Source organism: Capricornis sumatraensis, chromosome 19 (genome assembly GCF_032405125.1).
Source record: "Capricornis sumatraensis isolate serow.1 chromosome 19, serow.2, whole genome shotgun sequence".
In the NCBI taxonomy this organism is placed as follows: domain Eukaryota; kingdom Metazoa; phylum Chordata; class Mammalia; order Artiodactyla; family Bovidae; genus Capricornis; species Capricornis sumatraensis.
In genome coordinates, this window is record NC_091087.1 from 56,318,686 (window position 1) to 56,333,972 (window position 15,287).

Below are 15,287 nucleotides of genomic sequence, written 5' to 3' on the forward strand. Positions count from 1 at the left end.
AAGCACAGGTAAAGGAGAGAACTGTAGCCAGCTAGAGAGTGTATGCCTTCTCCAAAGGATAGAAGTTCTTCAGTATTTTTTTTTTTCCCCAGATCTTCTGATATTTCAAGAAAAGTTGGAAATCTAGATTTTGTGTGTGTGAAATCTCCCATTTTTGAAAAAGAACCTGTTTTTTAAAAATAATTTTAAAAAATGTTTATTTATGGCTGTGTTGGGTCTCCATTGCTGCACAGGCTTTTTCTAGTTTCAATGAGGGGTACTCTCCAGTTGTGGTGCCAGGGGTTTTCATTGCAGTGGCTCCTCCTGTTAAGGAGCACCGGCTCCAGGGTGCAGGGGCTTCAGTAATTACAGTACATGGGCTCAGTGTTGTGACATGAGGGCCCTAGAGCAGGGGCTCAGTAGTTGTTGCACTCGGGCTTAGTTGCTCTTCGGCATATAGGATCTTCTCTGACCAGGGATTGAAACTGTGTCTCCTGCATTGGCAGGTGGATTCTTTTTTTTTTTAATTGATTTATTTTTAGTTGAAGCATAATTACTTTACAGCATTGTGTTGGCTTCTGCCAAACATCAACAAGAGTCGGCAATAGGTATACAGGTGTCCCCTCCCTCTTGAACCTCCCTCCCACCTCCCTCCCTATCCCACCCCTCTAGGTTGTTACAGAGTCCTGGTTTGAGTTCCCTGAGTCAGATAGCAAATTATTATTAGCTATCTATTTTATATATTGTAATGTATGTTTCCATGTTATTCTCTCCATACATCCTACCCTCTCCTTCCTTCCCTGCACTGTGTCCATAAGTCTGTTCTTTAAGTCTGTGTTTCCATTGCTGTCCTGCAAATAATTTTATCAGCACTATCTTTATAGATTCCATATATATGTGTTAGTATACGATATTTGCTTCTTTTTCTGATTTACTGCACTCTGTGTAATAGGCTCTAGGTTCATCTGTCTTATTAGAACTGACTCAAATGTGCTCCTTTTTATGATTGAGTAATATTCTATTGTATATATGTACCATGGCTTCTTTATATGTTCATCTGATGATGGACATCTAGGTTGCTTCCATGTCCTAGCTATTGTAATTAGTTCTGCAGTGAACATTGAGGTACATGTGTCTTTTTCAATTTCAGTTTCCTCAGTGTATATACCTAGTAGTGGGATTGCTGAGTCATATGATGGTTTTGGAGAGGGGAATGGCAACTCACTCCAGTTCTCTTGCCTGGGAAATCCCATGGACAGAGGAGCCTGGCAGGCTATATTTAGTCCATAGGGTTGCAGACTTGGACACAACTAAAGCAACTTAGCAAGCACACACATGGAGGTTTTTATTCCCAGTTTTTTTTTTTTAAACAATCTCCACCCTCTCTTCCATCATGACTGTATCAATTTACATTCCCACCAGCAATGTAAGAGGGTTACACCTTCTCCAGCATTTGTTTGTAAACATTTTAATGACAGCCATTCTGACTGGTGTGAGGTGATATCTTATAGGTTTGATTTGCATTTCTCTAATATTGAGTGATGTTGAGTATCTTTTCATGGTTTGTTAGTCATCTGTATGTCTTCTTTGGAGAAATGTCTATTTAGGTCTTCCCTACTTTTTGACTGGGCTGTTTTTCTGATATTTACTTATATGAGCTGCTTGTTTATTTTGGAAAGGAATCCTTTGTCAGTTGTTTCATTTGCTATTATTTTCTCTCATTCTGAGGGGTGTCTTGTTTATAGTTTCCTTTGCTGTGTAAACCTTTTAAGTTTAATTAGGTCCCACTTGTTTATTTTTGGTTTTATTTCCTCTGCTCTACGATGTGGGTCATAGAGGATCTTGCTGTGATTTATGTCATAGAGTGTTCTGCCTATGTTTTCCTCTAAGAATATTATAGTTTTTGGGTTTACATTTAGGTCTTTAATCCATTTTGAGTTTATCTTTGTGTATGGTGTTACGGATGTGGGTTCAGTCCCTTGGTCAGGAAGATCCCCTGGAGGAGGGCGCAGGCAACTCACTCCAGTATTCTTGCCTGGAATATCCCCATGGGCAGAGGAGCCTGGTGGGCCATAGTCCATGGGGTCTCAAAGAGTCGAACATGACTGAAGAGACTTAAGATGGTGTGAGGAAGTGTTCTACTTTCATTCTTTTACGTGTAGGTGTCCAGTTTTCCCAGCACCACTTATTGAAGAAGCTATCTTTGCCCCATTGTGTATTTTTGCCTCCTTTGTTAAAAATAAGGTATCCATAGGTGCATGGGTTTATCTCTGGGCTTTTTATCTTCTTCCATTGGTCTATATTTCTGTTTTTGTGCCAGTATCATACTGTCTTCTTGATGACTATAGCTTTGTAATATAGTCTGAAGTCAGGAAAGTTGATTCCTCTAGCTGCATTCTTCTTTCTCACAATTGCTTTGGCTATTTTTTTGTTTCCATATGAATTGTGAGACTTTTTTGTTCTAGTTCTGTGAAAAATGGCAGGTGGATTCTTTACCACTGAGCCACCAGGGAAGCTTGAAATCTCCCAATTTTTAATTGCTGGCAAATATTCAGACTAAAAAAAATACCATGCAGGTCAGATAAAATGTTCTGTGGGTTGAGTTTGGCCTATTAGCCATATTTTTTAACCTCTGACTAAGTATCTGAGAGTCAGACACGACTGAATGACTTCACTTTCAATTTTCACTTTCTGCTTTCATGCATTGGAGAAGGAAATGGCAACCCACTCCAGGGTTCTTGTTTGGAGAATCCCAGGGACAGTGGAGCCTGGTGGGCTGCTGTCTATGGGGTCACACAGAGTTGGGCACAGCTGATGCGACTTAGCAGCAGCAAGTGTCTGATAGTGGTTATTAAAATGATTGGAAGAACAAACTAGTTAGATCTTTTGCAGATAGAATTCACTGGATTTTGTGATTGATTGAAAGTAGCAAGGAGAAAATGGAAAACATAGGGAAATTTATCAGATTTCTAGCTAAGGTGACCAGGTGCCACTGACTGTAAGAGTATTTGTGAAAACTAGGCTTAATGACACAACTTGTTTTGCTTTCAGAGGCTTCCTCCTCACTTTCTTTGGTGGGTTTCGGAGAGTTGACATTACCTAGTAAATAAGCTCAGAGAAATGATTAATTTACTCAGTATGATTTGGTTTTGAAGACGTTGGTTAAAAACATTACTTAGAAATCTGCTCTAGCATAGGAGAGAATAAAAACTAATGATGATGTAGTTTCTAAAATAGTTATAATAAAACTTTCAACTGTGTATTTAATTCTACTTATTAGTATGTCCTACTGACATAGCCCTTACTTGTCATCTCCCCATAAATTATACCAGTGAAGTTACTAAATTAAAAAAATAATTTATTGCTATACCATATTAACCTTTCATATATAGTTAAGTGCTTATTTAATATATGCTGTGCTAAGTACGCTTACTTTTGTGGACTCAGTAAATTTTGTCAAATACATTTTATATGAACATCTTGTTTGAAATTCTTTAGACATGAAAATATTGACTTTAAATGTATTAATTATCTTGTGATCCTGGAAAGTCACTTATTCTCTGGGGAAGTCTCAATTTAAAACTCTAATATCAGAGATTGTATGACAGGCTTGGCACGTCATAGACTGGCTTGAGCTTTGTGTAAAACATGAATCAGTTGCCTGCATTTAAAATGTGGATTCATACAAAAATCTGGATTTCTGCATTCTGTTGAAAAAGTAGAAGACTGTAATAGTCTCCCATTCTTCTACAGCAACAAGAAGTTCAGGCTGAATAGTGCTTGTATTGAGTAGACATGCATTTTTCATTTCCCTACACTTATTTCAACTGTTTGGCCTCTATATGGCTTTAAGTTCATAATGTTTGGACTAAATATTCTGAAGAGTTCTTGCCAGACCAGGAATTTAACAATCTTAATTTGTCTAATAAGCACCCATAAATTTAGGTGAAAGGGTTTCCTTTTTTTCTCACCTAAATTGTTTCTATTTGCTGATAAGTTCAGTTAGATTTTGTAAAAGAAAAAAAAAAAAGCTTTTTAAAAAATTAAGTAATAGGAATCAACACCACTTTTATCTACTTTATTTTAAAATTGAAGAGGCTCTTTGAGTTCTAACATTTATATATTCTTAACTAGAATGCTCCATTTATATATGGAATAAACAATGGAAATTACCCAACTCTTGTTCAACAGGTAGCTCCTGATTTAACACGTTTTGAGTACAAACTCTTACATCATTAGAGAATGAGGATGTGGCTCAGCATGTTTGACTTTCTTTTGAAAGACTAGATCTTATATCCAGTGACACTGGCTGTTTAATTAAAAGGGAGTAACTAGTATTTATAGTTTAGCAACAGGGCCCTTTATAAGGGAAATCAGTTTCTGGATTGTGGACAAAGTTTACTGGTTAGCATGTTTCCAATGTTCTTGTATGGGTTCTTGTAGCTGTCACAGACACTAACTGGATATGTTCTCCATTTCCTTTTAGGTAGGCCTGCCTATATAAGTCGCAAAATCCCATATCTACTTAAGGAGAACAACCTTTGAATGTAAATATGGTAAAAAATCATATACTGTATATGTTAAAAGTTTTATTTTTATCAGTTACCTAATCCAGGATTTCTCTTTTCAAGTGTAGATTTTAAGAGAGTAGTACTTGCATGATATTTAAAGACAAAAATTGACAAGGAGTTTTGTCCATGAAATTAGATTATGGGTTGGTAGTCACAAGTCCACCTATAGCACCCCTTTACCACACAAGTGTCAAAACAGGATCAGTCCTTGTAGAAACAGAAAAGTGCAGGATGTATTAGCACCTGAAATCTTTCTCAAAGATATGAGGTACTTACTAGAATTTCACTTACATATTAGGATATTTTAACATGAACTTTTTAAAAAATGGAACTGAAAGATCTAGAGGAAGAGGTAAGTTTCAACATGACTATTAAGTGCGTCCAGAAATTAGGTTTGGATCTGGCATTGAGTTTAAGGTTTACTGTTTTTGCCATGGGGAAATTTGTAGATTTTTAAAAAATTTCATTTATCCTTTTGTCCCTGATCTACGTTTTTACTATTTGTAATGGTAATTATTGTTAAATTAGAAAAGAGCACAGACTGTCTCTGGGAGAGCAAAGGGACTTAAAAAAAAAATGTTTTAGGTTGTAAATAAGTCCTGAAAGCTGAAAGTAATTCTGGAGTTCACTGAAAATGTTCAGATTTACTGAAGAATTTTCATTCAGTAATACAATGTTTTGAGGCATACTTTGTTCTAAGATTCTTTTAAATTTTAAAGACAGAATTTTAGTTTGGCTTCTGTTTGACTTAATAAGCTATACACATAGTTTAGAGTATATACTGTCCAACACATATGAAGGTTGTGTAATACCTTAAATATGGATAATTATTAAGCAATTTCTGCTGTTCTTTGCTACTGATAGTTCCTGAAACTCCTTAGGCTGATGTGGCAAATAAGAGTTCCGAAAATCTAGGCGGCATTTTTGGTTCCGAAAATCTTCCACCGTGAATTGGACCATTTTTGGACTCTTTATGGCACAATGCTTTTCTTGCTGCTGGACCTTAACATTAGGGAAGTTTTCTAAGGAACTAACATATTGTTCAACTGCTGAGTTCTCTCAGGTGATTTGTTAAGGAAGACGTACCCGTTCCTTCCTTTTCTGGTTGCTTCAACGAGGACTTCAGTTGGAAAATGCAGAGATGGGTTAAAAAACCCATCTCTAAGAACAGGTCCATCCCTGGGCATTTTATTCAACAGACCTAAATATAGGGTCCTAAATTTAGACGGCAAGGTGCTACTTTTAGCTCCCCTTTTCAGAGAACACGTGGCCAGCTGAGGTTCATACGGGTTTGATTTGGCGTTTGGGTAACTAGGAGCTCATGGAGTTTTAAGAGTTTTGCACAGCAAGTGCCCAGGTAACTCAGGTAAAAGTGAGTAAGCCCCTGGAACCCTCCGCTGGGCACCGAAAGCCCGATAGATATTCTCTTGCGTGGGAGAGGTTAAACTTTGCCCAGATCACAGCTGACCCAAAGCGCCTTCCTGTCCAAAGTCCGGACATGGTTGGCAGGACGCAGAGGCCCGGGCCCCGCAAGCCATTTTGTGACTGGAATGAAGACGGCGGTCGGTTTCCCTGGGCCGGCGGGCTCCCCCGGGGTACGACGCCATCAAAGCTTCTGCGGGGTGCGGACAGCAGGCTCTTGCAGGGCTGCGAGATGAAAGCGTTGGGGGCTGGGCTTGGGCCAGGCGCCTGCAGCCGGGCAGAGGCGCGTCGCGCTCATCCAGCCGGGCGACCCGGAGGGGCCTCCGGGAGAAGTCTAGCAGCCGGCAGCCCGATGGTGGGGATTTCTGGGCCGTGGTGTTGACCTTCGCTCGGGATGTCTGCGGCTCGCGCTACAACTCAGGGCCGGAGGCCGAATCCTTCTCTCTCAGCCCCGAGCACCTCGATTTCCAAGGATGGGTAGCCTTTCTAGGTAGAGGGCCGGCCCCTTTAAGAGAGAAAGACAGGGACACGTCTACGAACCTCGCGCGAAGAAGGAAGGGAAATTAACTGAGTCCCCCGCGACCCCGCCTCCCCGCCGCGGCCTGGCCGAAACCAAACCGCGGGGTAGGGTGGCAAGGAGAGTGCAGATCGCAGACTCGCGCGGGCGGGCTTGAACCTTCGGATCTTAGGGACGCAAAGCGTAACCTGGGGTGGGTGGCGAAGCTCCCCGGGTGGTCAGCATGGACGCTCGAGGCACGGCGGCGCCATTCATCTCCAGTCCCCCCCCGTAGCCGGCTCCGCAGTGGTCTGATCCGGTTGCCCGGTGCAGGTTTGGGTTCCGGACCGAACGCTGCGTGTTCTGTTCATTTGCTGTGGTTCGGGCAGGCCCTGGATACGGCTCTGATTGCCAGAGCAGCCTTGGAGCTATGGCGGGGCCCGGGAGTGCCCCTCAGCCGTACCTGGGGCTGGTCCTGGCAAAGCTTCGCTGGGTGAGTCCAGGCGCGATCAGGGTTACTTGGCCCAGGGGTCGCGGGTGCCTCCCGGGGAAGGAAGCTGCAGACTTTGGGGGTCTGAGCCGCAGTGGTCGGAGGTCCTGAAGCCAGTTCTCAGCTGCCGGGGGGCTGCGGCCTGTGTCCAGGGCAGTAGCTAGGTTCCTAGGGTGCTTGGGCGGGTTCTGATGTGGTGTAGGGAGACCTGGAGATCCGGAAGGTGAAGAGAGCATTTGCTTATGCTTAGCAGGACTTTAGAAAGGTGAGTTTCCTAAAATGAATTAGCCTTTCGGTCATGTTATTTATTTTGATGACACGTGGTTTCCCCGACTGTGAGAAACTTGAGGACTGATCCTGTGAAATCAGTTCCTTTTAAGTGCTGAAACTTCGCGTTGCTTGAAAGGACATCTAAGCCTGGACAGGGAATTGGGATTCTAATTCTGCGGTTTCTTTTAAGAAATAATGCTCTTAGCTCAGACGGTAAAGCGTCTGCCTACAATGCCGAAGACCCAGGTTTGATCCCTGGGTCCGGAAGATCCCCTGGAGAAGGAAATGGCAACCCACTCCAGTGTTCTTGCCTCGAAAATCCCATGGACTGAGGAGCCTGGTAGGCTACAGTCCATGGGGTCGCAAAGTGTCGGACACGACTGAGCGACTTCACCATACTCTATGGAAAAAACCTAAACTGATTGAATCAGGATAAGAGCATCGGATTCAGCTTCTTTCTTTGGCCTTCTCGCCTCTTACTCTCACTTTCAGGTATCTCTGTAGAACTCTGGTTTAAAAATCATTACATTTCACCCTACTGTTTTCCTTCATCTCTTGGTGATAGTGGTTAATAACAGATAATTTTATGATACAGGTTTTGTTCGTGTTTACATGTAAACTTGTACTTATGTTTATGTCTTAGTCTGACAGGGCTGCTCTAACAAAAATGCTGTAGACTGAGTGACTTAACAAACATTTTCATCATAGTTCTAGGGGCTGGGAACACCATGATAAAGGTGCTGAAGATCTGGTGTGTTGTAATCAAAACTTTTTAACAAGTTAATTTTCTTTGTCTTGAAGGCTGTGGCAGCATTGCCTGAAGATATGAGACAATCCAATTTGTATGGTTTTCCATGGGAATTGGTGATATGTGCAACTATTGTTGGATTTTTTGCTGTTCTCTTGTTTTCATGGAGAAGTTTTCGATCGGTAAGTAATCAATGCTAGGTATACTAAGAGAATATTCATTCAATCTTCATGTTGAATAAGTAATATGAGAAACGTATCTTTTGTTTTAAGGAAACAGGTTATCATTTTGTGGGCTACTCGTGTTAATGTGTAGCTGCTAGAAACTGAATATAGATTTTAAGGAATTTTTTTTAATTTCATTTTTCGACCGCACCATGCAGCATGCAGGATCTTAGTTCCCTGACCAGGGATAGAACCTATGCCCCCCTGCAGTGGAAGTGTGGAGTCTTAACCACTGGACTGCCAGAGAAATCCCTAGAGGAATTTTTTAAAGTGCTGAAATTTAAAAAAATTCCTTTACATGAGTATTCCATACTAATACTAAAACCCTGCCTTTATTTCTTACTTATTATTTGGGGTGGTGTTTATTTTTAAGAGTCTGCTAAACTTCTGTGAATAAACCACCCAACTGGAATCAAAGACGTTGACCGTCACTTATATTTAGATGATCCTCCTCATTTCATCCCCCTGCCTCCCTGAAGTAGAGGTAATCCTGTTCAAGATCCTGTGTTGATATTCCAGTGCCTCAAAAAAAATTTATCTTGGCCATATGTATTAAATACATATATCCTTCCGAAGTATAGTAATTTTGCTTAGTTTCATGCCAGATATCATGGTTTGGAACTTTTTTACTCCATCCTATTTTGCTAAGATTCATCCATATTTTTGGTTCATTTTGATTGTTTTAATATTACATTGAGAGAATATACTACAGTTAATTTATATTTTTTATGGTCTTGGGCCTTTGAGTTGTTTCCAGGTTTTTTCTATTACAAATCATGCTGCTGTGCAAATTCTTGTACTTGTCTCCTATTGTGTATTTGTAAGTTTCTCTTGGGAATATACTGGGTCTGAGATTTACTTGGTTTAGTGCATGCTGGAGGTTCTACTTTTAAAAGCTAATGCTAAATTCTTTTCCAGTTGTCTGTACTAGTTTATACTCCCAACAGCAATATATAAGAGGTCCTAGAGATCCATTTGATCTCTGTCCTCTCCAACAGTTATTATCGTTGAAATTCTTTATTTTTGCCATTTGAATGGTATCTTACCATGGTTCTGATGTATTCTTTGATCACTAAGGAGATTGAAAACTTTATTTACTGGCCATATGTATTTGTTCTTCAGGGAAATATTTTGTTTATATCTTATGCCCCTTTTTATTTTGAGTAGTTTGTTCTTTTCCTTTTTATTTGTAGGAATTTCTTATGTATTCTTTAAAAAAATTTTTTTAAATTGGAGTTTGATTGCTTTACACTGTTGTGTTGGTTTCTGCTGTATAGCAAAGTGAATCAGTTATAAGTACACATATATCTCCTCCCTCTTCAGCCTTCTTCCCATCCCCTCCTTATGTATTCTTGGTGATATCCTTGTTGATTATGTCTATTACAGATGTCTCAGTATGAAACATCTTTTCATTGTTCTTAAGATGTTTTCTGATGAGTAGAAATTCTTAATGAAAACAATTTCCATTTAGCACAGAAGTGCTTGATCCGTTTTGAGTTAATTTTCTGGTTGGTATAGGGTAGCGAGTCTGTAATTCCCCATCCTCCTCACCCTACCCCTCAAATAACCTTTTTCCCAGCTTTGTTTATTGAATAGTCTTTCCTTTTCCCACTTTTCTGCCATGCTATGTATGAGAGTGCCACTTGGATGTAGATCTTTTCTGTGCTCTTTTTTCTATTCCACTGAGTATTATTGAAAACAAGTACATGTGTATCATTCCATATCCATCCATTATTAAGTCAGTCTTGCTAACTGACTAATTTGATAATTCATGTATCACATATTCTTGCTCTTTTTGTTGTTGTTTCCTTCATTATCAAGAATAGAGAGAAGTTGGCTGAATTCCACTGTCATGATGGATTTATCAGTTACTTTCTATAGTTTTTTCAATTCTTTCTTTACGTACTTTGAGAATATTGTTTTAGGTGGGTATATGTTTAGAATTGCTATATCTCTTCTTGGTGGGTTAACTGTTTAGTCAATATTTAGTGACCCTCTGTAACTCTACTGATGCTTTTGTCTTAAGTTGCTTATCTGATGTTAATACAGCTAGACCAGTTTTCTTTTTGGTAATATTTATTGTGTCTTTTTCCATCCTTATATTTTCCAGTCTTTCTGTGGTCTTTTACTTAATGTATGTACTCTACGGATTTCTCTATTTTATTGGAGTATAGTTGATTTACTATGTTGTGTTAATTTCAGGCATACAGCAAAGTGATTCAGTTCTGTATGAATTTTTAAAAATATTTAATCCAAAAATCTCTGTGTTTTCACTGAGTTTACTGTATCTACATGTTATGATTATTGATTACTGATGTATTTGGACCACTTTCTCCTAGCATACTTTATTAATGTATTCCACTTTTTATATATTTCTTTTCAGTTCTTTCTGCATTCATAAAGTAAATTTTCCTAGTGAGAAGACAAGAACCTTATTTAGCATACTCTCACATCCCTTGGTCTCTTTCACTTTCCAAACTACTTTCATGTTGGTATAATCTTGAATTTTAGTTCTAAAAATATTTCTCTTTTCTTTTTACTTTCTTCTCCACCCCTTCTCCATCCCTGAAGACAACAATAAATATTACCAAGATATTTGATCATCAGTAATTGACATATCTCTTGTAGGGTCTCCTGGATTTAATTCTTCTCATATTTGGATACTTCTTTCTATATTGTGTTTAGTATTGGTCTTTGTATGGTAAAACTTTTGTATGCTTGAGGATGTTTGAATTAAGTTCTTATGCTGGAACAGCAATTTGTTTGAGTTAAGCATTCTGGGTCTAAATTTTCATCCTGTTAATACTTTAAAATCCTTTACTTCCTTGTCTTTTTATATCTAATGTTACTTATTGAAAGGTCTCTTGTCAGTGTGATTCTTATTCATTTGTAAGAGGCTTTTGATATCCTTATTTCAATATAATTTGTTTAGGCTTGACTTTTCTTATTTCTTCTTTGAATTATCTTAAATATGAAATCTTTTATATTTTTTAATTCTGAGAAGTTTTTTCTGCATTATACATGTTTTTTTTTTTTCTCTTTGGGACTATTGCTGTTTAAGATGTTGGCTCTTCTCACTTCCTTATCTCTTTAACAATATTTTCTCCATTGTTTTTTAATGGTTTACTGTTACTTTTTTTTTAATTTTAAAGAAAAAGTTTATTGAAGATCTGAAAAATAATTTCTAAAAGATTAACTTTTCCAGAAAACTGTAGCTACACAATGCATTGAGTCTATCATGTTAAAATGTGCATTAGACACAAATACAAAAACCATGAAACAAGCCACCGTTCTTCAGCGATTGAGCAAAGATAAAATGCCTAAAGAACAATATGGATGGATAACTCACAAAGGATGGGCTCTTTACTTTAAGCACCATAAAAAAAAGGGGAGCACAAATGGATGAGTGTTTTCAGTTATGTACACTGAATTGAGCCTTTGGCACTAGGAATCAGAGCATTGTGTCATATAGCATTTACACATATTATAAAAGTGCGTAGTGTCAGAGGAATAGAAACCACCAGTGTTCAAAAGCAGCTTTGTCAACTAAGCAATAAAACACTCTACAGTATGTCTCTCTCTTGTCCATCACTGAATACACTGGCAGCAACTTTGAAATGAAAAAAAGGAAAGAAAAAAGGAGCTGTAACTCCTTTTATTTTCTCTGTTTAAAATCAAACAGAAAACAAACATCAATTTTGTTATGCACGAACATTTCCAAAGTACATTGTTTGTACAAGAGAAGGACTAAGAAACAAAGAGGTGTTCATAGAGATCAAATGTGGGTGGGTGCAGGTGCCTCACACGGCTTTCCGATGGTACTCAGGGGAGCCACTTCATAATGGCTGGCACGAAACAGAGTTGTGGAGTTCTTTGCTAGGTATTTTAGGAAACTGTGAAGATAATTCAGTAATAAGGCAATGCTCTTTTCATCCAGAGGTGTATAGGCCAACATTGCTCCAATTCTTACAAACAGTCTCAGGAGACGTGGCACTCCGTACACCTGGGTGCATCAGAGTGGTCCGCAAGGATCTCAGCGTACTGCGGCCTCTCAAATTTGTAGAGCAGTTGAGTGCCCAGCATCACAAGGAAGTACTCCTTTTTCCCAGCCACAACCTCATTGACTGCATACTCCTTATTATCTGATCTGTGTTTCCTCGAGATTTCTTGTAATTTGCATAATCCTCTAAAATGGAATCCACATTCTTCTTGGCAGGAAGATAAAAGAGCTGTTTTTGCTGGGTAATTAAGTCCCAGTCATCAACAAGCCATGGTTTCAGTTCTTGAGGAATCTTTAACTTCAGCTCTGCTCATGAATGTTTCCTGGTTTTCAACAGTAGGATCTACTCGAGCCCTTTTCTTGCAGGGAGGCTGAGGTGTCTCCCCAGTGCTGCCACCATCTCCATTTCCAGATGTCTTCTGTTTGTTCTTTTTGTTTTCACTTCAGTGTTTTTCTGGGGCAGCCCAGCAGTCTTCTTTCCAGGGGCAGGCCCTCACATCTTCCCCTCTGCATACTGCTTTTGATTGGCTTTTTTGAAGTTCTCGTTGTTTCTGCAGATTGGTATCCACGTACTTAAGTACTCTGCTTTCTGGAACCCATTCACCCCAATTTTTATTCCAACCACTGTAATGTATAAAGTATTTTACTTGTTTATCCTTTATGGCAACTTTTACACACTTTGCTTCATAAAGAAGAGGCCCATTAAAGCACAGCACTCTCTCACCTCCTGGAATTTAGGCTTCGGGTCGTGCTTCGGCACCATTTATAAGAGATTCGTCGCTGCCGTCTCCTCCTGTTACTTTTTGAGATAGTTTCTGAATCTGTTTCAGTTCACTAGTTGTTCCTCATCTAACTAATTATACTGTACCTTGACTTTTAAATCTTGTTTCATTTAATTTTATTCCTGTATATCTTGTGTAGATTATCTAAGTCCCCATTGCTTTTTTTTTCTCAGTACTGAAATGGCAACCCACTCCAGTATTCTTGCCTCGAGTATCCCAGGGAGGGGGAGCCTGGTGGGCTGCTGTCTATGGGGTCGCACAGAGTTGGACACGACTGAAGTGACTTAGCAGCAGCAGCAGCAGCGGCAGCACTTGTTTATTCTGGCCCTTGTGGGCCATTTGGGCAGTGAAGGGGGAGCAGGCATGTCCCCATTGTTTTTAGTCCTAAGCCTGACCCATAAATTGAAATTTTCCCTTTATTGTTTGAAAGAGAGGTTAAAGAAGAAAAAAGTTTTTTTACTTTATAGTCAGCAGATCCATGGCCCCATGGTAACATTTTCCAAATTGTGTTATTTTAGAGATTAGTACTAGGGGAGATGATAGGGGCTTCTTTAAGTAGTTTGTTTTGGGGTCAAATATGTTTGAGGAGCAGTGGGCTAAATGAAATGAAACAGGTATTTTTAAGGTAGAGTTATTTCAGAGCCTTTATTATGCTAATAAATAATGTGAGTCTTCAATGGGGGGACTTTAATATGTAGTATTATTTTCTCAATGGAAATAGAACACTTTTTGGCTAGCTTATGTTTATACTAAAAGTAATAAGAAACACTTTAAGTTGTCAGTAGCAGTTAAATAAATTATATTTGCCTGAATGTATGTTTGTTTTAATGTAATTTTTGTTAAAAATTTGTTTCAGGTTAGAAGCCGGATTTATGTGGGTAAGCTCTTTTTTCTATTTTAGATCACATCGTTGTTGTTTGTAACTAAATAAACTTAAAAACATGATAACATTAACTCTTTTTTAGGGAGAGAGAAAAAGCTTGCTGTAGAACTTTCTACACTGATTCAAGAAAAATGTAAACTGCTTGAAAAATTTAGCATTGTTCAAAAGGAGGTAAGACATTTTTGAAAATGTTGACATTCATGTTAGGTTCCTCTAGGATCCTTACTTTACAGTGCAGGTATTTCTGTGTAAGTTTAAGATTATTAATGCTTTGTTTGCAAAGTATGAGACTTCAGTTGGTTTCATATAACCAGTCTAAATTGTAACCATTGTGATTGGTGCATAGTGATGTCTCATTGTGATTTCGGTTTTTGTTTCCCTGACCGATGAGGTTGAGCACCCTTTGATGTTTTATTGACCATTTGGATATATCCTTTTTGTTTCATGTTGCCTAGTTAATTTTTTTTCACATTTTAAAAATTATCTTTTATCTTTTGAAAATCTTTGGTTATCTTTTTCCTTTTGGTATATATATTTTTCCTATATTTTGGATACAAGTCCTTTGTCAGATACATGTATTACAAATATCTTCTACTCTGTGGTTTGCCTTTATATTTCAAGTGGTGTCTTGGTAAGCAGAAGTTCTTATTTGTAACAGTCTAATTTGTCAGTCTTTTCTTTATGATGACTGCTGTTTGTTTCTTACTTAAAATTTTTTCTTTTTTTTGGCCTACTCAAGAATATGAAGATATTCATCTGTGTTATCTTTCAGAAACTTTTTTTTTTTTACTTTTCTTACTTAGTCTTTTTATTGGTTTGATAGGACTGTTATAGCACAATACCATGGACTGGATGACTTACATAAAAATTAAGTTTTTCACGGTTCTGGAGGTTTGAAGTCCAGGATCAAGGTGGTGACTGGTGTGGTTTGTGCTGAGGCCTGTCGTCTTGACATAACCGCCAGCCTCTTAGTCTCTTCTCACATTGTCTTTTCTCTGTGCAGGCGCGTGTTTCTGATGTCTCTCTCTGTCCAAATTTCCTTCACTTGTAAGGGTACCAGTCAGACTGGATGGGAGCCTATCTTAATACTATGGGCTGATTTTAACTTAATGCCCTTTGAAAGGCCTGTCTTCAAATACAGTCACATTTTGAGGTATTCGGGCTTCAACAAACACATATTGAGGCGAAACTCAGTTCAACCCCAAATTACTCAGTCTCTAATCCATCTAGAATTGCGTCTGTGATATATGATTTAGTGGTTAGTATTTCATATTTTTCATATGGCTGCTGAATATACGAGTACCATTGATTAAAAGTCCATCTTTCCCCTATAGTGTTGTTGTCTTAAATCTTGCGACTGTGTATATCTGAGTGTGTTTTTATAATATTTTCTGTTCTGTTGGTCTATTTTATATGTATATA

At 38.6% G+C, this 15,287-nt stretch overlaps 1 protein-coding gene and 1 pseudogene across 7 annotated transcripts in view; one reads left to right on the forward strand and one right to left on the reverse strand.

The window, feature by feature from the left end:
- MIA2 (MIA SH3 domain ER export factor 2) overlaps positions 1-15,287 on the forward strand; it is a 78,426-nt gene that overhangs the window by 16,706 nt on the left and 46,433 nt on the right. For 2 of the 7 annotated variants that reach the window (XM_068991037.1, XM_068991039.1), the window contains exons 1-4: positions 4,861-4,902; positions 8,030-8,158; positions 13,839-13,860; positions 13,948-14,036. In XM_068991037.1, coding sequence (XP_068847138.1) covers positions 4,876-4,902; positions 8,030-8,158; positions 13,839-13,860; positions 13,948-14,036 — 267 coding nt within the window. In that variant the 5' untranslated portion in view covers positions 4,861-4,875. Of the gene's footprint in view, positions 1-4,860; positions 4,903-6,057; positions 6,146-6,805; positions 6,962-8,029; positions 8,159-13,838; positions 13,861-13,947; positions 14,037-15,287 lie in introns of those variants that run through there. The other 5 variants (XM_068991035.1, XM_068991038.1, XM_068991033.1 and 2 more) reach the window with 3 other exon arrangements.
- Positions 12,001-12,963, reverse strand: LOC138095372 (mortality factor 4-like protein 1 pseudogene; annotated as a pseudogene).